Genomic DNA, 23,678 nt, shown 5'->3' on the forward strand with positions numbered 1-23,678 from the left:
CCAGATGTGTTCTTTGGTTTCTCAGGGAATGTGTTTGCATTGATTAAACCGTACCTTTAAGCAGCACCCAAGTTTATAGATACATTGTGCCTAATTTTTACTGATTGACTCTCCAGATTGATTTAGGAATCCAGATTAATTCAGAATTACAGGCTTCTCATCGCTCTGTGTTAATCATATGGTTGTGTTTTAATGCAGGGAAATAGTGTAGTGCATTCTGTGTGAGTGTTCAGAGTTCACTTTTTAATACGCATACCTTGCTCCTCAGCTGGAATAGACCTTGGTGCCGGCGTTGATGATCCTTCCTCTTTGCCTCAGCCAAGTGTCAATCAGAGTTCACGACCGTTAAGTGAAGAGCAGCTCGATGGCATCCTCAGCCCTGAACTAGACAAAATGGTCACAGATGGTAAAATATTTGCCCTACATCTAGGCTTTCTAAAAGACATGAGTAAATATGATTTTCAAAGATTTCTGCATGCTTATTTACAATTTAACTTCTCTTCTGATAATTTTATGTCAAATGCTGTTTTGTATCAGTATATTGAAATGATGGTTGTTAATATTTCCACCTCTTTATTTTATCCTAGGAGCAATTCTTGGGAAGTTATATAAAATACCAGGTATTTGTGTTTTGATTTTTAGTTTATAAGAATGGAATTCCCTGTGCTTTGGCTCTGTAGCCCTTTAATCGTACTGTCATTGGAACTGTGTCTCCTAGAGCTTGGAGGAAAGGATGTGGAGGACTTGTTTACCGCTGTGCTCAGTCCTGCAGCCACGCAGCCAGCTTCCGTACCACAGCCTCCGGCGCCTCCGCTGCTGCCCGCGCACGCTCAGGGTATGTCGCCTCTCGAAAAGTGTTGTAAGCATGGCTCTGCGGTGTGTGTCCCTCAGGAACCACGCACACAGACTGATAGCAGAAAGCCCTCTTTTGTGCCGATGGAAGAGTACCAATCTCTGAGTTTCCCTCAGTTACACACCTACCTCCCTGACATCCTCTGGAAATAGGCGATTCTCTTCATGGCCAGAATTCTTCTGCTCACTTGATCTGCGGTGCCACTATTAACAGTGCCTGCCTTCTTCCCGTCCCCCAGTCCCAGTCCCAGCTCACTTTTACTCAGTCCTTCCTGCAAAGATGTTTGGAGAACTGCTCCCCCCTCACCTGACTGCCTTAGACTCATCCATCTGGTCTCAGTTTCACTGTCATTTCCTCAGTGGTTAGCAAATCACCACCTCCACACCTCCCCCATGCTTTTCATTGGTAGCATGTGGTGCAGATGTAAATGACTGTTTGGGTAATTATGGTTTTCCCTTTAGATTGTGAACTCCTTGAAGGCTTGGGTCACATCTGTCTTCACCAGTGTATACCTTGCCACAGAGTATGTCCTTAGTACATACTTTCAGAGTAAATCAGTGGCATTTCTACCACTGTCGACTATGAAATTCCTAATTCTGTGGAAATTTGCCTATTTTGTTTAATCCACTTTCTTCTGCCTATTTGTAACTACTTGCAGAACAAGTTTAAGGCTTTCCTTTCTCCCTCTGCCTGGACAGCTAAAATCTGATAGGCTAGAAGTAAAATTTGTGGGAGTAGGTAGGTAAGGTGGTAGTGCTGCCAGTCTGGGAATCTCCTATAGAAGGGAGATGGTGGTGTGTATTCTTGATGATTTGAATAATGGGTCATTTCTCTATATCCTGTTGTCACTGCTTCATGATTATATACTGAATTGAATAATTTGTAATGATACTTTTATAAGCTCATACACTGTTTTTGTGTAAGTGCTGAAATGTACAAATAATTTAATGTTATCTTTACTACCAATTTTGTGTATACATGAAAAAATTCTATAACGCACATAATTGAAATATTTTAGTTTCTACCAGTTTAGCCTCTAAACATAAATTTACCTTGATTTTTGCTAGACTAAACATGTGATTTACATTTGGATAAAACAGACATCATAAGTGCTTCTTGCCTTAATTGTTCCCATATGCTGTCTTAATGATTAAGAACTCTTCAATATTTCTCTTCTCAACATATAAAAAAAACTATCTCCATGTTTTCTGAAACTAAAAGTATGTATTTCAGAAATCAAATCATTTAAACATGTATTCCTTTATAAAAGGTTTTATGATCATTGTTTAAATCATTTCACTGTGCTGTCTCATTTTTAATAAGGTTTTGAAGGTTGGGGGCAGTTGATTTATTTTTTTCTACCCAAAATGTGCTTATTGGGATGGTTTCCCATTCATCTTGATTCCGGCAGCTTTTAGTGCTGCTTCCGTCTGGAGGAGCATCCTTCTGTAAGCCTTGCTTTTCCTCCTGTAGGCTGGCAGAGGACAGTAGAGCAGCCAACACACAAAACTACTGTGTGTGCATGGCTAGAGACGGTGGTGATTATATAGCATCCTGGGCATTTCACATCCATGAAATAGGAACTGGGGCTCTGCACCAGGCGCTTCTTCTTGTGTTTCCTCTTCTCTTCTGGAGAGGGATGAAGGAGATCCTTTGCGAGAGGCATGTTCTCGTGGGGAGGTCATCACCGTCGGAAAGGTGGGGTTGATCTTTTTTTTTGCGTAGGAGTCGCTAAGATTTCAGCATTCATGTTTGAAAGAATAATAATTTAAGGATAAAGCATGATCAGGTCACATGCAGGGAGACCACACAGATATTCAAGAATGGCAACTCTAACATTTTCCAGGGCAAAGGAAGAGAGGTAAGTGGTCAGTGTTTAAGAAGGCAGAACAAAAAGTACGCGTGGGACTGAATTGTGTCTACACAGCTAGGCATTGGCAGTTGGCCTTGTTTTCTCCAGGTTTCTGAGAGGCACTGGAGACCTCACACCAGTGAAATGACCTGATGAGTTACACATTTCGGCAGAGTAGCTCTAATGTCAGTATTGGAAATGGATTTGACACAAGAAGAGTTGTACTAATGAGTTTATTGCAGTTGGGACTGAGTTAGAATTTGGGCTCCATTTAAATATATCTGCAGTGCTAATTGAAAGGAGGAAATGGATTTGAGAGACAGTGATGTTAGAATAAGTAGGATAGTGCTACCAAATGGATGTAAGATGTGAGAAAAAAGGAAATAAATTGAACTAGACTATATATAAGCCAGGCTTGCCTAGAGGACAACCAGTCATGCTGTAAACTGGAAACATGGAACAAAGAAGCGTGCACGCACGCGTATGTGCATGTGTGCATGTGTGTGTGTGTTGTGGGGGAACAAAGAAGCGCGCGTGTGTGTGTGTTGTGGGGGAACAAAGAAGCGCGCGCGCGCGTGTGTGTGTGTGTGTTGTAGGGGGAGGGTAGTGGAGATGTAATGAATTTAGTTTTAGGCCATTTTTAGTTAGAAATGGGACATACACATTGTTCTGACTTACAGGCAGTTGCAGTTGTTCAAGGCTATAGATGAAAATTTAGGAATTGTCTGTTTAGTGGTTGGAAGGGTGAGGTTTCTTAAGAATATACTGCCAGTAGAGTACAGAATCTTGAAGAACTCTTTTTAATTAAATAATGAGTTACATGCTTAAGTCAACTGATTTATATTATACACTCCTTTCCCCTTTTGAAGCATTAGGTGGAAGTGAAAAAAGCTGAGAGATGGAGACGCTGAGTGAGACGTATAGGATCTTCGCAGTGGCCGTCATCAGGCTGTAGGGTCGGGTGGGGTGAAAGGCACTGTTTCACTGGATGGTGAGATTGCTGTGATCTTCAGTGGAACAGCTTAGTAGGAGCGATGAGGAGAAGGGCAGAGTGTGATGTGTTGACACTTTTACAGAAGGTCAGAAAGCGGAGAAGGGAAATTTCAAGAAGATTGAGACAGTAACTTGAAATCACTTTAGGTGAAAGTTCCATGAAGTGACTTTGCAATTCTTTCCATGGTTTATGCCTTGAAAAAGATACTAGTGTGACCAGGTATGGTAGACTTGAGAGAATGGGAGAAAGACCACCTCCTAGTTAAAATAATAACAAAGGGAAAATGCTTTGCATCTATTTATGTGTACTTAAGTTATTTAATTTCTCTGGGTCTTTTTGCATAAATGGAGCTACACGTAATAACCCATTTCATGGCCTGGTTGTGAGGACCAAAGAGTTAATTAACACATGTAAAGGTTTTGGAACAGTGCCAGGCATATACTAAATTGCTAATGAGTAATAGCTATTGTTATGTAAGGTTTCAGTCTAGTCGTATTGCAGGTACAGTAGTCAGTGCTGATAGCTCCAGGATAGATCACATTCTCACTACCAGGAAGGGAGCTTTTCTTTATCCTAACTACATGAAAGGCATTTAATATTTTTCAATAAAATATCATATTCCTTAGTGGAACCTACTTTTCTCTAAAGTTAAAAAATAGAAGTAGCATTCTACTTGGAATAAGTGCAGAAATCTTGCTTCTTAATCCGATCCTTGGAGTGAACTTAAGTGTCCTGAGACACTTGTTGTGGAGTCCAGATCCAGTGGGTCCAGATCTGCCGTTCTGCAGGAGAAGCCCTAACCTGGAAGTCAGATGATTCCAGGACCACCGTCCTTGAGACAAAGCCTGAAAAGCTGCGGGCAGTCAGCCCCAGTGTCCTCAGACGAGCTTGAGGGTCGTAACGGAGGGTCTGGTTTGGCTGAAAGCACATTATGTAGTGTAGAACATTATGTGGGCAGGACACTTCGTTATGTTTTCTAATAGCTTGGCAAGTGGTTGGGTTAGGAGTTCTGTGTCACTATACCAGGTGTGCCCAGTATTAACCAACTTTGTAACTGATTTTCATTTGTATAATTAACTGGTGATGTGGATCTCCTAGTGTTGTTCTGAGTGTTACGACGTAAGTAGAGGCCGTGTATTTATTATGTCTTTAAATTGGAAGGGTTTTCTCCCCACCTTCCAGTTTTATTGAGATATAGTTGACATACAGCACTGCATAGTTTAGGGTGTACAGCATAGTGATTTGACATACGTCGTGAAATGATTACCACTGTAAGTTTATGGAAGGGGTTTTTGAAGGTACACCAAAAAAAGGTGGGTTTTTTGTTTGTTTGTTTTTTTGCTGGAAAACTGCTTGGTTAAGGACAGTTGGCTTATTTCCAAATCGTTTAGGAAAATAGATGATTGCAATAGGGGTTGGAGTTATATGCTTGTGGAGAGTTTGGAGAAACACACGGTGGTCTTATTATGGTTTGCCTAATGTCTATTCAGAAAGAAGATGTGAAGGTACTGGAATGAGAAGTAAAATACATTTGGGGGCTGAAACTGCAAGTAATGAAAATTAGGTCAAAACCAGAAATTATTTATTTTTACAGCAGTCATGCAGTTTATAATGGCAGATGAGATGTTGCTTGTTGTTCCAAAGTACTTTAGAGAAAGCGTCAATTTGGGAGTAATAGGTGTTTTTTTCATATAAGGGACATCTGTTTGTAAATTTTGAGTGAAAAAGAATGTTTGATACAACTCACTAGCATTTGTTGAGATTGATTCTTTTTTTATTTATTTTTATTTTTTTGTGGTACGCGGGCCTCTCACTGCTGTGGCCTCTCCCGTTGCGGAGCACAGGCTCCGGATGCGCAGGCTTAGCAGCCATGGCTCACGGGCCCAGCCGCTCCGCGGCATGTGGGATCTTCCCGGACCGGGGCACGAACCCATGTTCCCTGCATCGGCAGGCGGACTCTCAACCACTGCGCCACCAGGGAAGCCCTGATTCCTTTTTTAGAGCTCATATGTACTGCATACTTACTGCATAGCAGGCACTGTGCTGAAAACTGCACATACAGTATGCCAGTTACATTATAGAATACCTTCATTTTATAGAAACAGTGATTGATTCTGCTTATAACAAGTAGCAGAATTAAGATTCAAGCTCAGGGCCGTCAGACTCCAAAACACATGCTACTTCCATTATACCATAATGAAGTAAACAGAATTATAGAGTCCATATTTCAAAATTTTATAACCTAGTCACTCTTTAAGCGATATTTTACAGTATAATATTGGGGGGAAAATCCTACTTTTAAGTAGTGTTACGAATTTTTATTTAAAAATATTTCCGCCGCTTTTTAATTATTTTTTAATAATATGCAAAAATTGCTGCTTTCTTCTTTTAAGATGTTTTTTCACGGATGCCACTCGTGAATGGCCTTATCGGACCTAGTCCTCATCTCGCACATAATTCTTTGCCTCCTGGAAGTGGACTGGGAACCTTCCCTGCTGTAGCGCAGCCCCCCTACACTGATGCCAGGTATTTAAAAGCCTCCACGTTCTACGGAAACGTAAATCTTTTTTGTTATATGAATGGTTATTGGTCTGAGTGATCGTGCACAGTGTTAGTGTGTTGCACTCATTGTGATCTTTGCGAAAAATCATCAAACATTTTAGCTATTTTGTAATAATAGGTTTAATGAAACTGTACTTGACCATAGTACTTAGAAAGTTATTTTATGTTTATGAAGTAAAGTTGTTTATTATTTGCCAGGGATAAAAATCCAGCATTTAATCCAATGGCAAGTGACCCTAACGGCTCTTGGACATCATCAGCTCCCACTATGGAAGGAGAAAATGATACAATGTCAAATGCCCAGAGAAGCACACTCAAGTGGGAGAAAGAGGAGGCCCTGGGTGAAATGGCAACAGTAGCACCAGTTCTCTACACAAATATTAATTTCCCCAACCTAAAGGAAGAATTCCCAGGTAAGTCACGGATATATCACTGCTTACATGTGACCAGCTTTCCCACACGGCACAGGCTTTTTTTGTTCTTGTCTCACGATAACAGAGAGCCTGTGTATCACCATTAATTTTTATCTAGTGTGACTCTGCACAATGTGAAGATTCCCTAGATATCTAGAAACATCTTGCATTTTCTTAGTCCTAAGCCCGGTACCGATTTGCATATTTTCCAGAAGTTAATTTCAATTAATGAAGTGATTCCAGCTCCTAGCAGTCTTTTTAAATACATGGAAGTCAGTGTTGTGTTATATGTGTAATTGTACAAGAAAATTCCTAGAATAAAAAGCTTATCATTTAATCAGAAGTATTAAGTTAGGCTAAATCAGACTCCATTCTAAGTATTGTTCACATTGAAACTAACTCGGAATTATTTCCCCTTCTTCCCAACTGTCTAGCCCATTTGAAAAAAGCAGATGGTACAGTGGTACCATTTTTGAAAATTCTCATTAGCAAGAGGATGAAACATTTGGAATAATGTCACTTACAGAATATTTGTAAGCAAATGTTCATTTAGTATCTTGAGTTCATGTTGCAAGACAAACTAGGATTTGAAAAGGTCACTTAAGCTTTGTCTTGCAATAGTTTCCCAGCTGTCATATAGCTCTTTTAAATTACTAGAGGAGTACTTAAAAGTGGATTTTTTTATGGATGACCCCTGTCTTTTTTGGTTTGGCCACCTTGTAGTACTTTATATATTATTCATAGAAATAAATGCTACCTTATCTAACAAGAAAAGTCAGTGGTTTAATGCAGGGCTGTCTGTTAAAGCAGTATACACATTCTTCAAGGGTTTTTTTTTTGTGTGTGTGTTTTTTTAACCACAGTTTTATTTGCTGCTTAGAGATGAGTATATCTGGTTCTATTAAGTCACTTAGTGTCAGTGTAAAAATTGTCCTTAGATTGGAGCTGTAGGTTTCCTTTTTTTTAATGTAATTTTCTTTAATAGATGTACTGTGTGATTCTAGAACCTCATGAAATACCGTGTTAAGGCTGTTGGTCTGCAGCTGATTTCCATTTTCACTGGCTATTTCAAAGCTTTCTGTTTATAAATATGGACAAAAGCATTTCTACATTTATTGCTAACTGTTGATCTCACCCACATTTCATTTTGTGTACTGTCCTGACACTGAGTTCATAGAAGGGGCTTGAAATCATTGCTTTTCCGTATCTTTGTTGTGCACAAGTGCTGATGAGATGCTTATTTTTAGTAATGATTACTTCCTTTTGGTCAACTTGATAGAATTCTCTTGAGTACAGATGTTTTCCAAAACGTTTAGCTTTGGTCCTGGTAGCATCTTACATGGTTGAGGGAAGTTATTATGTTTGGCTTAACTTTATCTTGGCTGCTTAGAACTTTGATTTAAAAACTTCCCAGCTCCACCGGTGAGATTGTTAACGAGGCAGCACTCCATTCAGAAATATGTTTGGTCTGCTGTGTGCCAGGAACTTTATACCATACAAAGAACTAAATACAGGACTATCATTTATGAAAATATGGGCAGAATAAGTTTAACTGTTAGCAGTTTATCAACCTTTTGATTAAGACGCATCATTACCGTGGTTCTGTGAATGTGTCTACTGTGTTCTTTTGTTGCAGACTGGACTACTAGAGTGAAGCAAATTGCCAAGCTGTGGAGAAAAGCAAGCTCACAGGAAAGAGCACCATACGTGGTATTTAAAAAAACTCACATGTATCATGCCTTCAGACACAATACGTGAATCTTATTATTATCGTCTTAGGTTCATAAAAAGATTTCCCATTCCAAAAAACATATGTTAAATACTTGTACAACTAATAAACAGCTTTGTTTTATAGTGTTTTCCTAACTCATGATGTCTTAATATAGAGGGTGACATTTTCATAAGCTGGTTAATAGAACCAGTATGTTGAAGATTGAAATCACTTATCCTAGGAGCGTGTTTAACTCATTTCACTTTTAAATTGTTTTATCTCTTCGAAAGAGTACTACATTTTGCAGCCACATTAATGTGCCTCAGTTTCTTCCACAATAAGCTCTTTTTGTATTAGGTTTAGTAGAGGATTTTGAAAGAGGTATACCTGGACACCTTTAAGGAGCTTTTGAAACATGGACTTGGCCAGGAATTATTAGGGTATTTTATAAGATTCACAGTTCAGATGGTGACTTATTTTCTCCCAAAGAGCCAAATTAAGATTGTCAACTGGATCCAAATCCTTGCTTTCATTTGAAAGCATATGATATCTGCATTACCGTTTTGAAAAATACATGTACTTATTTTCTACTTTGATCTTCAGCAGACATACTGTCAGTGATAATGACTGCTTGGATCAAGCAGAAAATTTTGGTGGGGGGATGTGTTGATGATGCTTTGCTTTGTTTTACCTTGACTGGCAGAGGTAATGGCAGGATATTTTTAATATTTCTCAATGATTTTTCTTTTTTTAACGTTAAGCTTCAGGTTCCAGATTTTAGATTTGGAGGATTGATTTGGTATTTTCCTTTTCTCTAAATTGAGAGAGATATTAATCGTTCCATTTTTGAAGAGTCTGTTACAAAAATTAGGATTGAAAATATTAGATTACACCTGGGTTCTCTAGCCTGGTTCAAATAGAGAGATGGAAATATGTCTTCAGTTGAAACATGCCTTATAAAAGGGAAAAGTGGGGTAGTGTCCAGATCTTTTCACACAAGAGGCTGTAAGTTCTCAAGATTAATATTTCAACTGTTTACAACTATTTAACCCAACTTTTTCTTGCTTTTGTATGATAAAATTTGCCATAGTTTTATTTAATTTTAACATATACTGGGAGATAATTTTCTTCTCCTTTTTTCAAAGCAAAAAGCCAGAGATAACAGAGCTGCTTTACGCATTAATAAAGTACAGATGTCAAATGATTCCATGAAAAGGCAGCAGCAGCAAGATAGCATCGATCCCAGCTCTCGTATTGATTCAGATCTTTTTAAAGATCCACTAAAGCAAAGAGAATCGGAACATGAACAGGAATGGAAATTCAGACAGGTGTGTGTTTCTGTTTCTTTAAGAATTGGCTTTTTAGGACTTCCCTAGTGGTGCAGTGGTTAAGAATCCGCCTGCCAATGCAGGGGACATGGGTTCGAGCCCTGGTCCAGGAAGATTCCACATACCATGGAGCAACTAAGCCCATGCGCCACAACTACTGAGACTGCGCTCTAGAGCCCACGAGCCACAACTACTGAGCCCGCCTGCCTAGAGCCCGTGCTCCACAACAAGAGAAGCCACCGCGATGAGAAGCCCGCGCACCGCAATGAAGAGTAGCCCCCCGCTCGCCGCAACCAGAGAAAGCCCACCCAGCAACGAAGACCCAACGCGGCCAAAAATAAAAAGATAAATAAATTAATTAATTTAGAAGAATTTGCTTTTTGAGAAAAGAGCTGTTTATGATATAGTTTCAGCTATAGTTCTTACTACAATATAAAAATTTGATTTAAAATAGACTTTCCTTTCTCAGTAAAATATATTTAAGTTGATTTTGGGAAGTTTTAATAAATATTATAAACGATATGCTGCCGTAGACATTCGGTATACTGTGATGAATAATAGTCTCTCCTCTTGAGGAATTTACAATAGGGGAGCAATCTGGAAACTGACGACATCAAACGAATAAATTTTCTGTTGCTGTTCCCCCCTGCCCCGTGACAGCTATATTCTTCCTTAGCCGTATGATTGTTTTTTTCTTTCCTATTCCAACAGCAAATGCGGCAGAAAAGTAAGCAGCAGGCTAAGATTGAAGCCACCCAGAAGCTGGAGCAGGTGAAGAACGAGCAGCAGCAGCAGCAGCAACAGCAGCAGCAGCAGCAGCAGCAGCAGCAGCAGCAGCAGCAGCAGCAGCAGCAGCAGCTGGGCCCTCAGCCTCTTCTGGGGCAGTCTGGCTCGGACACGCCGAGTGGCGGCATCCAGAGCCCCCTGACCCCGCAGCCTGGCAATGGAAATACGTCTCCTGCACAGCCCTTCCATAAAGACCTGTTTGCAAAGCAGCTGCCCGGCACCCCCACTTCCGCGCCATCAGATGACGTGTTTGTAAAACCGCAAGCTCCACCCCCTCCTCCGGCGCCGTCCCGAATCTCCATCCCAGAGAGTCTGTCACAGGCTCAGGCTTCTCAGCCGCCTTCCCCACAGATGTTTTCCCCTGGATCTTCTAACTCCCGGCCGCCATCTCCAGTGGATCCTTATGCGAAAATGGTTGGTACCCCAAGACCACCTGCTGGGGGCCATGGTTTTTCCAGAAGAAATTCTGCACTGGTGGAAAACTGTGCACCTTTACCGTCCGTATCTAGGCCCACTCAGATGAGCGAGACAACAGCAAGTAGGCCATCCCCAGTCAGAGATCTATGTTCTTCCTCCACAGCAAGTAGTGACCCCTATGCAAAGCCTCCAGACACACCTAGGCCTGTGATGACAGATCCATTTCCCAAACCCTTAGGCCTGCCCCGGTCTCCTGTAGTTTCGGAACAAACTGCAAAAGGTCCTCTAGCGTCTGGAACCAATGACCACTTTACTAAACCGTCGCCTAGGGCAGATGCGTTTCAAAGACAACGGATACCTGATCCATATGCTCGACCCTTGTTGACACCTGCACCTCTTGATAGTGGTCCCGGACCTTTTAAAGCTCCAATGCAGCCGCCCCCATCCTCCCAGGACCCTTATGGGTCAGTGTCACAGGCACCGAGGCGATTGTCTGTTGACCCTTATGAAAGGCCTGCTTTGACACCACGACCTGTAGATAACTTTTCTCATAACCAGTCAAGTGATCCATATAGCCAGCCTCCCGTCACCCCACATCCAGCAATGAATGAATCCTTTGCTCATCCTTCAAGGGCTTTTCCCCAGCCTGGAACCATATCAAGGCCAACATCTCAGGACCCATATTCCCAACCTCCAGGAACTCCACGTCCTATTGTAGATTCCTATTCCCAGCCCCCAGGAACATCTCGCTCCAATCCAGACCCCTATTCTCAACCTCCTGGAACTCCCCGGCCCACCACCATCGGCCCGTATAGTCAGCAGCCACCAGCCCCAAGGCCGTCTGCACAAGCAGACTTATTTGTTACATCTGCAGCTAATCAGAGACGTTCTGACCCACGTGCTCACCCTCCTGGAACACCGAGACCTGGAATTTCTGTTCCTTACTCTCAACCACCAGCAATACCGAGGCCAAGGATTTCAGAGGGTTTTACTAGGTCCTCAATGACAAGACCAGTCCTCATGCCAAATCAGGATCCTTTCCTGCAGGCAGCACAAAATCGAGGAGCAGCCTTACCTGGCCCTTTGGTAAGGCCACCTGATGCGTGTTCCCAAACACCCAGGCCACCTGGACCTGGTCTTTCAGACACTTTTAGCCGTGTCTCCCCATCTGCCCCTCGTGACCCCTATGATCAGACTCCCATGACTCCGAGATCTCAGTCTGACTCTTTCGGAACAAGTCAGGTTGCCCACGATGTTGCTGATCAGCCACGGCCTAGATCAGAGGGGAGCTTCAGTGCACCTTCCAGCTCACCCATGAATTCTCAAGGCCAGCAGTTCTCCGGTGTGTCCCAGCTTCCCGGACCTGTACCGACCTCAGGAGTCACCGATACACAGAGCACTGCAAACATGTCTCAAGCAGATACAGAGAAACTGAGACAGGTAAACAGGTTGAATGTTCTCAGATGTTTTAAGTGTGTTATTTGAGAATGCTGTTCATCTTATCAAATTGAGTAATTTATGTACAGCTGTTAAAGTCAATCTTTTCTGTAGAATTGGTCATACTGCGAAGAAGAAAAATGAAATTGGTAAAATCAACACTGATGAATTGGGCTTATTCTTTTATCTAATTTCAGTTTTCATGAGTTGGTAGGGGAATTCTTAAATATGAAAGGTTCAGTTTTGTGATAGTTGTATGGCAAGGAAAAGGACCCAAATCATCACTTTATTTTTTATAACCGATTGAATATTTAAGTGTAGCTAGTGTTTTATCATACTTTGAAATATTATGGTATTTTAAACATTACCATAGTCAAGAATCCGAAGCATTGAGACTTAAAAAGCTATTACTTTTTAAAAAGTCCCGGTCATTTTTTGTTTCTTTCCGTTCAGCGACAGAAGTTACGTGAAATCATCCTCCAGCAGCAACAGCAGAAGAAGCTGGCAGGTCGACAGGAGAAAGGGTCACAGGCCCCAGGAGCAGTGCCTCATCCGGGGCCCCTGCAGCACTGGCAGCCGGAGAGTGCCAGCCAGGCTTTTACTAGGCCTCCCCCGCCCTATCCTGGGAGCATCGGGTCCTCCATTGGCCCTCCTCTAGGACCTAGATATGCTGCTTTCCCAAAAGACCCGCGTGGACCCTGTACTCCTGATGTTACTGGTATGGGGATGAGACCTCATGGATTTAGGTAATGCGTTTAGTTTCTTGACATTTAAATAGCTAATAGAAGGGAATATGCACGACTGAAATTATTTTGTTTGGGACCATTTTTTAATTGTATAGTTAATTAACAATGTTGTGTTAGTTTCACGTGTACAGCAAAGGGATTCAGTGTCATATATATATATGTGTGTATATATATACATATGTATATATATTCTTTGAAATTACTCTTAATCAAGAAGTTTATGCTGTTTTTTACTTTTTGATCCCTTTGAGATATGATCAACATTATTTTTCACTAATGAGAGGTCGTGGGTTTTTCTTTAAACCCCTCAGTACCCAACAGAGTGTAAAAGCACTCCGTTTGTTATTAAATACTGACTGTACTAGCCTTACGTCACAGCCACAGCGATGGAGTTTATCCTACCAGTCAAACCTTTAAAATGTAACTGCCCTATTCCTTCAAAGCCTACTGTGATGTGATGAGTGAGAATTATTCTCTCCTTAGATTTTTAATTTTAATTTACATGGTAAATACTTGTGGAAATTTCAAAATTGAAAGGATGTTTTCCTGTAGGAATTTTTTGTGATGAGTGGTTTCCATCTTTGAAGTGGCTAGTAGAACAATGAAAGCCAAATGTAGGCCTGAGTTATAATAAGGATTATATTATAACATAATAATATTTCTTTTAACATATGCTTTTCATTTTATCAGGTATAATTTTTAGTCTAATACCTACCTCCATGTTAAAGGTTTACCCTTGTTTTCCTCTTCTCTTTCTCCTTTTGCCTGTTGCTATTTTTTTTTTGGTTTTTTTTTTTGGAAAAATTACATTACAATTTTATTATTGTAAGCAAATTAAATTCCAAAGGAAATACTTTTAGAAACAAAAGGTTGGAATTTTGGAGTCAATCTTCAGATTTTTTGTGGTAATCCTGGTAGGATTTTTAAAGATTGTCAGACATACGCAGTCTGCTATCTTTTTTTTGTTTCTTTGTTTCTGCTTTATAACAAAGTGAATCAGTTATACATATACATATGTTCCCATATCTCTTCCCTCTTGCATCTCCCTCCCTCCCACCCTCCCTATCCCACCTCTCCGGGCGGTCACAAAGCACCTAGCTGATATCCCTGTACTATGCGGCTGCTTCCCACTAGCTATCTACCTTACCTTTGGTAGTGCATATATGTCCATGCCACTCTCTCGCTTTGTCACAGCTTACCCTTCCCCCTCCCCATATACTCAAGTCCATTCTCTAGTAGGTCTGTGTCTTTATTCCTGTCTTACCCCTGGGTTCTTCATGACATTTTTTTTTCTTAAATTCCATATATATGTGTTAGCATATGGTATTTGTCTTTCTCTTTCTGCCTTACTTCACTCTGTATGACAGATTATAGGTCTATCCACCTCATTACAGATAGATCAATTTCATTTTTTTATGGCTGAGTAATATTCCATTGTATATATGTGTCACACCTTCTTTATCCATTCATCCGATGTTGGACACTTAGCTTGCTTCCATGTCCTGGCTACTGTAAATAGAGCTGCAATGAACATTTTGGTACATGACTCTTTTTGAATTATGGTTTTCTCAGGGTATATGCCCAGTAGTGGGATTACTGGGTCATATGGTAGTTCTATTTTTAGTTTTTTAAGGAACCTCCATACTGTTCTCCATAGTGGCTGTACCAATTCACATTCCCACCAGCAGTGCAAGAGTGTTCCCTTTTCTCCACACCCTCTCCAGCATTTATTGTTTGTAGATTTTTTGATGATGGCCATTCTGACTGGTGTGAGATGATATCTCATTGTAGTTTTGATTTGCATTTCTCTAATGATTAATGATGTTGAGCATCCTTTCATGTGTTTGTTGGCACTCTGTACATCTTCTTTGGAGAAATGTCTGTTTAGGTCTTCTGCCCATTTATGGATTGGGTTGTTTGTATTTTTGTTATTGAGCTGCATGAGCTGCTTATAAATTTTGGAGATTAATCCTTTGTCCGTTGCTTCATTTGCAAATATTTTCTCCCATTCTGAGGGTTGTCTTTTGGTCTTGTTTATGGTTTCCTTTGCTGTGCAAAAGCTTTGAAGTTTCATTAGGTCCCATTTGTTTATTTTTGTTTTTATTTCCATTTCTGTAGGAGGTGGGTCAAAAAGGATCTTGCTGTGATTTATGTCATAGAGTGTTCTGCCTATGTTTTCCTCTAAGAGTTTGATAGTTTCTGGCCTTACATTTAGGTCTTTAATCCATTTTGAGCTTATTTTTGTGTATGGTGTTAGGGAGTGATCTAATCTCATACTTTCACATGTACCTGTCCAGTTTTCCCAGCACCACTTATTGAAGAGGCTGTCCTTTCGCCACTGGACATTTCTGCCTCCTTTATCAAAGATAAGGTGACCATATGTGCGTGGGTTCATCCCTGTGCTTTCTATCCTGTTCCATTGATCTATCTTTCTGTTTTTGTGCCAGTACCATACTGTCTTGATTACTGTAGCTTTGTAGTATAGTCTGAAGTCAGGGAGCCTGATTCCTCCAGCTCCGTTTTTCGTTCTCAAGATTGCTTTGGCTGTTCGGGGTCTTTTGTGTTTCCATACAAATTGTGAAATTTTTTGTTCTAGTTCTGTGAAAAATGCCAGTGGTAGTTTGATAGGGATTGCATTGAATCTGTAGATTGCTTTGGGTAGTAGAGCCATTTTCACAATGTTGATTCTTCCAATCCAAGAACATGGTATATCTCACCATCTATTTGTATCATCTTTAATTTCTTTCATCAATGTCTTATAATTTTCTGCCTACAGGTCTTTTGTCTCCTTAGGTAGGTTTATTCCTAGATACTTTATTCTTTTTGTTGCAATGGTAAATGGGAGTGTTTTCTTGATTTCACTTTCAGGTTTTTCATCATTAGTGTATAGGAATGCCAGAGATTTCTGTGCATTAATTTTGTATCCTGCCACTTTACCAAATTCATTGATTAGCTCTAGTAGTTTTCTGGTAGCATCTTTAGGATCCTCTGTGTATAGTATCATGTCATCTACAAACAGTGACAGCTTTATTTCTTCTTTTCTGATTTGGATTCCTTTTATTTCCTTTTCTTCTCTGATTGCTGTGGCTAAAACTTCCAAAACTATGTTGAATAAGAGTGGTGGGAGTGGGCAACCTTGTCTTGTTCCTGATCTTAGTGGAAATGCTTTCAGTTTTTCACCATTGAGGACACTGTTGACTGTGGGTTTGTCATATATGGCCTTTATTATGTTGAGGAAAGTTCCCTCTATGCCTGCTTTCTGGAGGGTTTTTATCATAAATGGGTGTTGAATTTTGTCGAAAGCTTTCTCTGCATCTATTGAGATGATGATATGGTTTTTCTTCTTCAATTTGTTAATATGGTGTATCACGTTGATTTGCGTATATTGAAGAATCCTTGCATTCCTGGAATAAACCCCACTTGATCATGGTGTATGATCCTTTTAATGTGCTGTTGGATTCTGTTTGCTAGTAGTTTGTTGAGGATTTTTGCATCTATGTTCATCAGTGATATTGGCCTGTAGTTTTCTTTCTTTGTGACATCCTTGTCTGGTTTTGGTATCAAGGTGATGGTGGCCTCATAGAATGAATTTGGGAGTGTTCCTCCCTCTGCTATATTTTGGAAGAGTTTGAGAAGGATAGGTGTTAGCTCTTCTCTAAATGTTTGATAGAATTCGCCTGTGAAGCCATCTGGTCCTGGGCTTTTGTTTGTTGGAAGATTTTTAATCAGAGTTTCAATTTCAGTGCTTGTGATTGGTCTGTTCATATTTTCTATTTCTTCCTGGTTCAGTCTTGGCAGGTTGTGCATTTCTAAGAATTTGTCCATTTCTTCCAGGTTGTCCATTTTATTGGCATAGAGTTGCTTGTAGTAATCTCTCATGATCTTTTGTATTTCTGCAGTGTCAGTTGTTACTTCTCCTTTTTCATTTCTAATTCTATTGATTTGAGTCTTCTCCCTTTTTTTCTTGATGAGTCTGGCTAATGGTTTATCAATTTTGTTTATCTTCTCAAAGAATCAGCTTTTAGTTTTATTGATCTTTGCTATCGTTTACTTCATTTCTTTTTCATTTATTTCTGATCTGATCTTTATGATTTCTTTCCTTCTGCTAACTTTGGGGTTTTTTTGTTCTTCCTTCTCTAATTGCTTTAGGTGCAAGTTTAAGTTGTTTATTCGAGATGTTTCCTGTTTCTTAAGGTGGGCTTGTATTGCTATAAACTTCCCTCTTAGAACTGTTTTTGCTGCATCCCATAGGTTTTGGGTCGTCGTGTCTCCATTGTCATTTGTTTCTAGGTATTTTTTAATTTCTTCAGTGATCACTTCATTGTTAAGTAGTGTATTGTTTAGCCTCCATGTGTTTGTATTTTTTACAGATCTTTTCCTGTAATTGATATCTAGTCTCATAGCGTTGTGGTCAGAAAAGGTACTTGATTCAATTTTCTTAAATTTACCAAGACTTGATTTGTGACCTAACATATGATCTATCCTGGAGAATGTTCCATGAGCACTTGAGAAAAATGTGTATTCTGTTGTTTTTGGATGGAATGTCCTATAAATATCAATTAAGTCCATCTTGTTTAATGTCTCATTTAAAGCTTGTGTTTCCTTATTTATTTTCATTTTGGATGATCTGTCCATTGGTGAAAGTATAGGGTGTTAAAGTCCCCTACTATGAATGTGTTACTGTCGATTTCCCCTTTTATGGCTGTTAGTATTTGCCTTATGTATTGAGGTGCTCCTATGTTGGGTGCATAAATATTTACAATTGTTATATCTTCTTCTTGGATCGATCCCTTGATCATTATGTAGTGTCCTTCTTTGTCTCTTCTAATAGTCTTTATTTTAAAGTCTATTTTGTCTGATACGAGAATTGCTACTCCAGCTTTCTTTTGGCTTCCATTTGCATGGAATATCTTTTTCCATCCCCTTACTTTCAGTCTGTATGTGTCTCTAGGTCTGAAGTGGGTCTCTTGTAGACAGCATATATATGGGTCTTGTTTTTGTATCCATTCAGCCAATCTGTGTCTTTTGGTGGGAGCATTTAGTCCATTAACATTTAAGGTAATTATCGATATCTATGTTCCTATTCCCATTTTCTTAATTGTTTTGGGTTTATTATTTTAGATCTTTTCCTTCTCTTGTGTTTCTTGCCTAGAGACGTTCCTTGAGCATTTGTTGTAAAGCTGGTTTGGTGGTGCTGAACTCTTTTAGCTTTTGCTTGTCTGTAAAGGTTCTAATTTCTCCATCAAATCTGAATGAGATCCTTGCTGGGTAGAGTAATCTTGCTTGCAGGTTTTTCTCTGTTGCTCTGTTTTGTATTTATTTGTAAATTGCCTTTAGTTTTTTCTAGAATGCGGTACAATATAAATAAAAGTATTTGTATAATTTATTCATTTACTGAATCTTTGCAGATAATGCCTATCATTCTTTGTCTTACTACCCCCAGTCCTCATTCCTTTCTAGCAAATAATAGGTTAACCTGTCCAGGCATCATGCCTTTGTCTTCTCATCTGCAGAGGCCTATAAAGTCTCTCTAGTACACTTCATTAGACGTCCTGCCTTCATTCAAGCATCCCCCAAATCAGCTTCCTCCGTATCATAGCCTCCCTAGATATAGAAGAAAGAAATGGACTCCTTTGCAACTCCAGTCGTATCTGCTGATTTCTAAGCACCTGATTCCATCTGCTTGGTGGCTTTGCTTTGTCTTTGTCTGTGTTATCTGTTAGATCATATGCCTTTAGAGCTCGGATATGGTATTTATTATAGGGTACTTGGCAAATATTTACTTGCATATAGATACTTTATAAGTAGCTGTTAATGGTGATTATTTTCTTTTTGCTACGTCATTGTATTTGGCAACATTAATTTTGTATCTGCGTTTAATCTAAAACTTTTCCTTTTTATCAACCTAACTCAATTCAGAATAATACTTTATATTGACGATATGCTTTTTTAATGTCTTCTTTTAGATTTGGATTTCCAGGAGGTAGTCACGGTACCTTGTCAAGTCAGGAACGCTTCCTTGTACCTCCTCAGCAAATACAAGGATCTGGAGTTCCTCCACAGCTGAGAAGATCTATGTCTGTAGATATGCCCAGGCCTTTAAATAACTCACAAACGAATAATCCAGGCGGACTTCCTCCACATTTTTCGCCACAGAGCCTGTCAGTTCAGCAGCACAACATACTGGGCCAAGCATTTATTGAATTGAGGCACAGGACCCCTGATGGAAGGCCTCGGATGCCCTTCCCTGCTTCTCCTGGCAATGTTATAGAGGCACCTTCTCATCCAAGACATGGAAACTTCATTCCCCGGCCAGACTTTCCAGGCCCTAGGCACACAGACCCCATGAGACGACCTTCCCAAGGTCTCCCTCATCAGCTGCCTGTGCATCCAGATTTGGAACAAGTGCCGCCATCTCAGCAAGAGCAGAGCCACCCTGTCCATTCATCTTCTGTGGTCATGAGGTCTCTGAGCCACCCCTTAGGTGGTGAGTTTTCAGAGGCCCCTTTGTCAACATCTACACCAGCTGAAACAACATCTGATAATTTGCAGATAACCACCCAGTCTTCTGGTGGTCTCGAAGAAAAGCTTGATTCTGATGACCCATCTGTCAAAGAACTAGATGTTAAAGACCTCGAGGGGGTTGAAGTCAAAGACTTAGATGATGAAGATCTTGAAAATTTAAATCTCGATACAGAGGATGGCAAGGGAGATGAATTGGATACTTTAGGTAATTTGGAAACTAATGATCCCAACCTGGATGACCTCTTAAGGTCAGGAGAATTTGATATCATTGCATATACAGATCCAGAACTTGACCTGGGAGATAAGAAAAGCATGTTTAACGAGGAACTGGATCTTAATGTTCCAATTGATGATAAGTTAGATAATCAGTGTGTATCTGTTGAACCCCCAAAAAAGGAGCAGGATGACAAAAGTATGGTTCCTTCTGATAAACATTCTCCTTGGAAAAAATCCACTGTCAGCAGTGAGATTAAAACAGAAGTACTGTCTCCAGATTCTAAAGGGGAAACCAAATGTGAAAGTGAGAAAGGTGACGAGGGTAAAGATGCTGTTGACGCTCCCTGCCCACAGGCCCCTGCTCAGACAGACGCGAATGATGGGGAACAAGCTTCTTTGCAGTCCTGTGATGCAGATCTACTTGAGAAAAGAACTAATGGAGAAACGGCTGGCTCCAGCACAAGTGTTCGTGGGTCCACTCCGCTGCCTGCTGAAGTTGTGATAAACTCTTGCAGCATACCTGGATCAACTCCAGTTCTCTCAAGTCTACTTGCTAATGAAAAATCTGATAATTCAGACGTTAGGCCATTGGGGTCTCCACCACCAACTTTGCCGGCCTCACCGTCCAGTCATGTGTCAAGTTTGCCTCCCCCTCTAATGACACCGCCTGGTCATGCTTTGGATAATACCTTGAATTCTAATGTGACAGTAGTCCCTAGATTAAACCATACTTTCCCTCAGGGTGTGCAGGTGAGTCCAGGATTCATTCAGGGTCAGCCAACAGTGCATCGCAGTTTTGGAACAGGAAAGCCTGTGAATCAGACTGTACCTCTGACAAGTCAGTCTGCTGCCAGTGGCATGTCTGGGCCCCAGCAGCTGATGGTCCCTCAGACGGCCGCCCAGCAGAATAGAGAGAGGCCCCTCCTTCTGGAGGAGCAGCCTCTACTTCTGCAGGACCTTTTGGATCAAGAGAGACAAGAACAGCAACAGCAAAGACAGATGCAAGCCATGATCCGTCAGCGGTCTGAACCGTTCTTCCCTAATATCGGTAGGAATTCCTCGGAGTTTCAGAAATAATTACTGTGGGCATGGGGTGGGATGCAGTGCTTACAAGATTTGTGTATTAAATTACATGTGGACTAGAGCACTGAGGGTTGTATTTCTGTTCCTCCTTCAGCTTTGAAATGAACGTGATTAAGAGTTTTAGATTCCTCCCAGGTACATCAAGAGATTCAAAACTCTGAGTTTCAGACTTTCTCAAGTCTGTCTTTTATGGGATTGTTTAATAGAAATAAATCTTTTTTAGTTCCTGACTTCTAACCATTATTACCATGTATTTTCAGAGTCACTGAAAGGTGAATTTAAAGCAACTCTGCTAGGAGTAAACTTCTTACTGTCCTATTATGCACAATGAATGCTTGGCATTTTTTTTTTTGTTATATGAAGCTCTTTAACTTCCAATAGCTTACTAATTTGGGGAACGCCCCCCCCCCAATAGAACAGCAATGCAGTAAAAAATACCTGCGTGCCTCTAAGAGAAAGAATTAGCAATCAAAGGACACATGTCCAAGGAATGCTTTCTTCTAAACAGTAAAACTGACCTTCTGTCCTTCGTACATTACCAATTCCATCATATTGGTCCAGTTCTTTTTTATTTATATGCAAAGAGGTCTTTTGTCAGTAGCCTATGTTTCTTGTAAGAAATTGATACATTTTTCTCATAAAGAGCAATAACCAATTTAGTGGAATTCCTTAGTATTGGTAATAACTGCAAATTCTCATTCATGATGGAACATTACTAAAGAAGCAATTCTGCTTAGAATTGTGAAAGTTTGGGTGAAAGGAATTGCATTGCTTTAGGTTACTGGTATAATCTCTGTTACATTTGACAAGCACCTTGTTTTGATTCTTGCAGTACTAACGTATTAAAAGTGTGGATCACTTAGGTGGGATTAAATTCAGGATGAGGTTCTTGCCATCTCATAATTCCTTCCTTACCTGGTATAGGACCTATAAGAGTGATTATTAAATAATAAGGAATAAGAGTCTGTAAGTTACATAATGTTTGTGATAGTTATGTTACCTTTTAGTGTCACTTGAACCAAATACTATGAAATAAGTAACTTTAAAATATATTTCTCCTTTAGATTTTGATGCAATTACAGATCCTATAATGAAAGCCAAAATGGTGGCCCTTAAAGGCATAAATAAAGTAATGGCACAAAACAATATGGGCATGCCACCAATGGTTATGAACAGGTAGGTGAAGATGTTTCTCATTCTTACTGTGCATCAAGAAGTGCATGCAATTATTACTGGTTACTAGAAGGAGCGTATAGTAACTCAAAACTTGTATTCTAGGAATATGAACAATAAATATTTCAGTTGGTTGTGATGTCAGCTGAATATGATCAAATGCAAAATGCTGTACAAATGTAAAGGTTAAGTTTCCATTCGTTTCAGGGTAAACATAATAAAACATCATAGAATGGTTTGAAAGATTGACTTGATTAAGCAGGAAGTCCAAAGTATTGAAGTGTATGCCTGTTTGCATACCTTTAGAATAGTTAATGCTACCCAGAAGCTGCATGGGACAGAGTTGCTTCATCCTGAATAGGTGAGGATGGAAGGATAGGCAGGAAAACAGAAAGTAAACTGTTCTGTGCTGAGAACAAAAGGTAGTTTATTTCAGCCTGGGACTATTTTTTATTCCATCAGAGGACATTTGAAAGTTAGCATTTGGAAACTTTGTAAGCCTTTCCACTATTAGCAGAAAAAATGGAAAATTATACATTAGAGAAGATTATGAGTTATTTGAGTATCTGGATTTCTGAAATTAGGTATTTACACCCCCTAAGGGGTATTAAATAACCACAGGTAGTGTTTCTTAAGTTTTACTCATGGACCATCATCAGAATTATGTGGTAGTTTTTTTTAAAAAATGCAGGTTCATTTACTCAACCACAAACCTACTGAATCAGAATATCTGGAAATGGTGCTTGTATGTCTGTAGTTTTAGTGAGCGCCATGGGCAATTCTTACGCACATTGCTGTTTGAGAACCTCTTTCAATAGAGTAGGCATAGAGCCTCAATTTAGCTTAATTATCTTGTTGAATGTGGATGATTATGGAATTGAATATGAAATCTACATGAACTTATGATAAACATGATCTTTCAAATAAATTGGGAATCCTTAAAGGTGCTTTGTTGAGATACTTTGGAAATGGTTAAGAAGCATTTTGTTTGTTTGTTTTTTAAATTAATTTATTTATTTATGTCTGCGTCAGGTCTTTGTTGCTGCGCACGGGCTTTCTCTAGTTGCGATGAGCGGGGGCTACTCTTCGTTGCGGTGCGCAGGCTTCTCATTGCGGCGGCTTCTCTTGTTGCGGAGCACGGGCTCTAGGCACGCGGGCTCAATAGTTGTGGCTCGCGGGCCCTAGAGCGCAGGCTCAGTAGTTGTGGCGCACGGGCTTAGCTGCTCTGCAACATGTGGGATCTTCCCGGACCAGGGATGGAACCCGTGTCCCCTGCATTGGCAGGAGGATTCTTAACCACTGCATCACCAGGGAATTCCAAGAAGCATTGTTGAGATCAAAGAAGAGATTGTAGTTTCTAGTGATTTTCATTATTTTATTATTTTTTTTAAATACATTTGATGTGTTTCTTAGTCTGTTGCAGCTGTTAACCTTAGCGATGTTCAAATTGACCATTCTTGGCAGTGAGAGCTTATTCTAGAAGGCTCCTCAGTTTTTTTAAAAAAATTATTTATTATTTATTTTTGGCTGCATTGGGTCTTCGTTGCTGCACACGGGCTTTCTCTAGTTGTGGTGAGCGGGG

The 23,678-nt window shown here is 40.1% G+C and overlaps 2 protein-coding genes across 3 annotated transcripts in view; one reads left to right on the forward strand and one right to left on the reverse strand.

The window, feature by feature from the left end:
* The window catches only part of KMT2C (lysine methyltransferase 2C), a 292,837-nt gene that overhangs the window by 232,889 nt on the left and 36,270 nt on the right, over positions 1-23,678 (forward strand). For both annotated transcript variants that reach the window (XM_060305074.2, XM_060305075.1), the window contains 11 exons: positions 269-448; positions 588-620; positions 719-835; positions 6,093-6,225; positions 6,460-6,674; positions 8,311-8,384; positions 9,531-9,713; positions 10,425-12,356; positions 12,807-13,099; positions 19,066-20,888; positions 21,988-22,099. In XM_060305074.2, coding sequence (XP_060161057.1) covers positions 269-448; positions 588-620; positions 719-835; positions 6,093-6,225; positions 6,460-6,674; positions 8,311-8,384; positions 9,531-9,713; positions 10,425-12,356; positions 12,807-13,099; positions 19,066-20,888; positions 21,988-22,099 — 5,095 coding nt within the window. The remainder of the gene's footprint in view (positions 1-268; positions 449-587; positions 621-718; positions 836-6,092; positions 6,226-6,459; positions 6,675-8,310; positions 8,385-9,530; positions 9,714-10,424; positions 12,357-12,806; positions 13,100-19,065; positions 20,889-21,987; positions 22,100-23,678) is intronic.
* LOC115851881 (small ribosomal subunit protein eS27-like) lies at positions 2,268-2,519 on the reverse strand. Its single transcript, XM_030854282.2, has one exon. It carries the CDS (start codon positions 2,517-2,519, stop codon positions 2,268-2,270), a length of 252 nt encoding a protein of 83 aa, XP_030710142.1.

Source organism: Globicephala melas, chromosome 9 (genome assembly GCF_963455315.2).
Source record: "Globicephala melas chromosome 9, mGloMel1.2, whole genome shotgun sequence".
In the NCBI taxonomy this organism is placed as follows: domain Eukaryota; kingdom Metazoa; phylum Chordata; class Mammalia; order Artiodactyla; family Delphinidae; genus Globicephala; species Globicephala melas.

Excerpts from the sequence above, each read along its gene's own strand:
- LOC115851881 (XM_030854282.2), bottom strand. The coding sequence starts at position 2,519 with ATGCCTCTCGCAAAGGATCTCCTTCATCCCTCTCCAGAAGAGAAGAGG.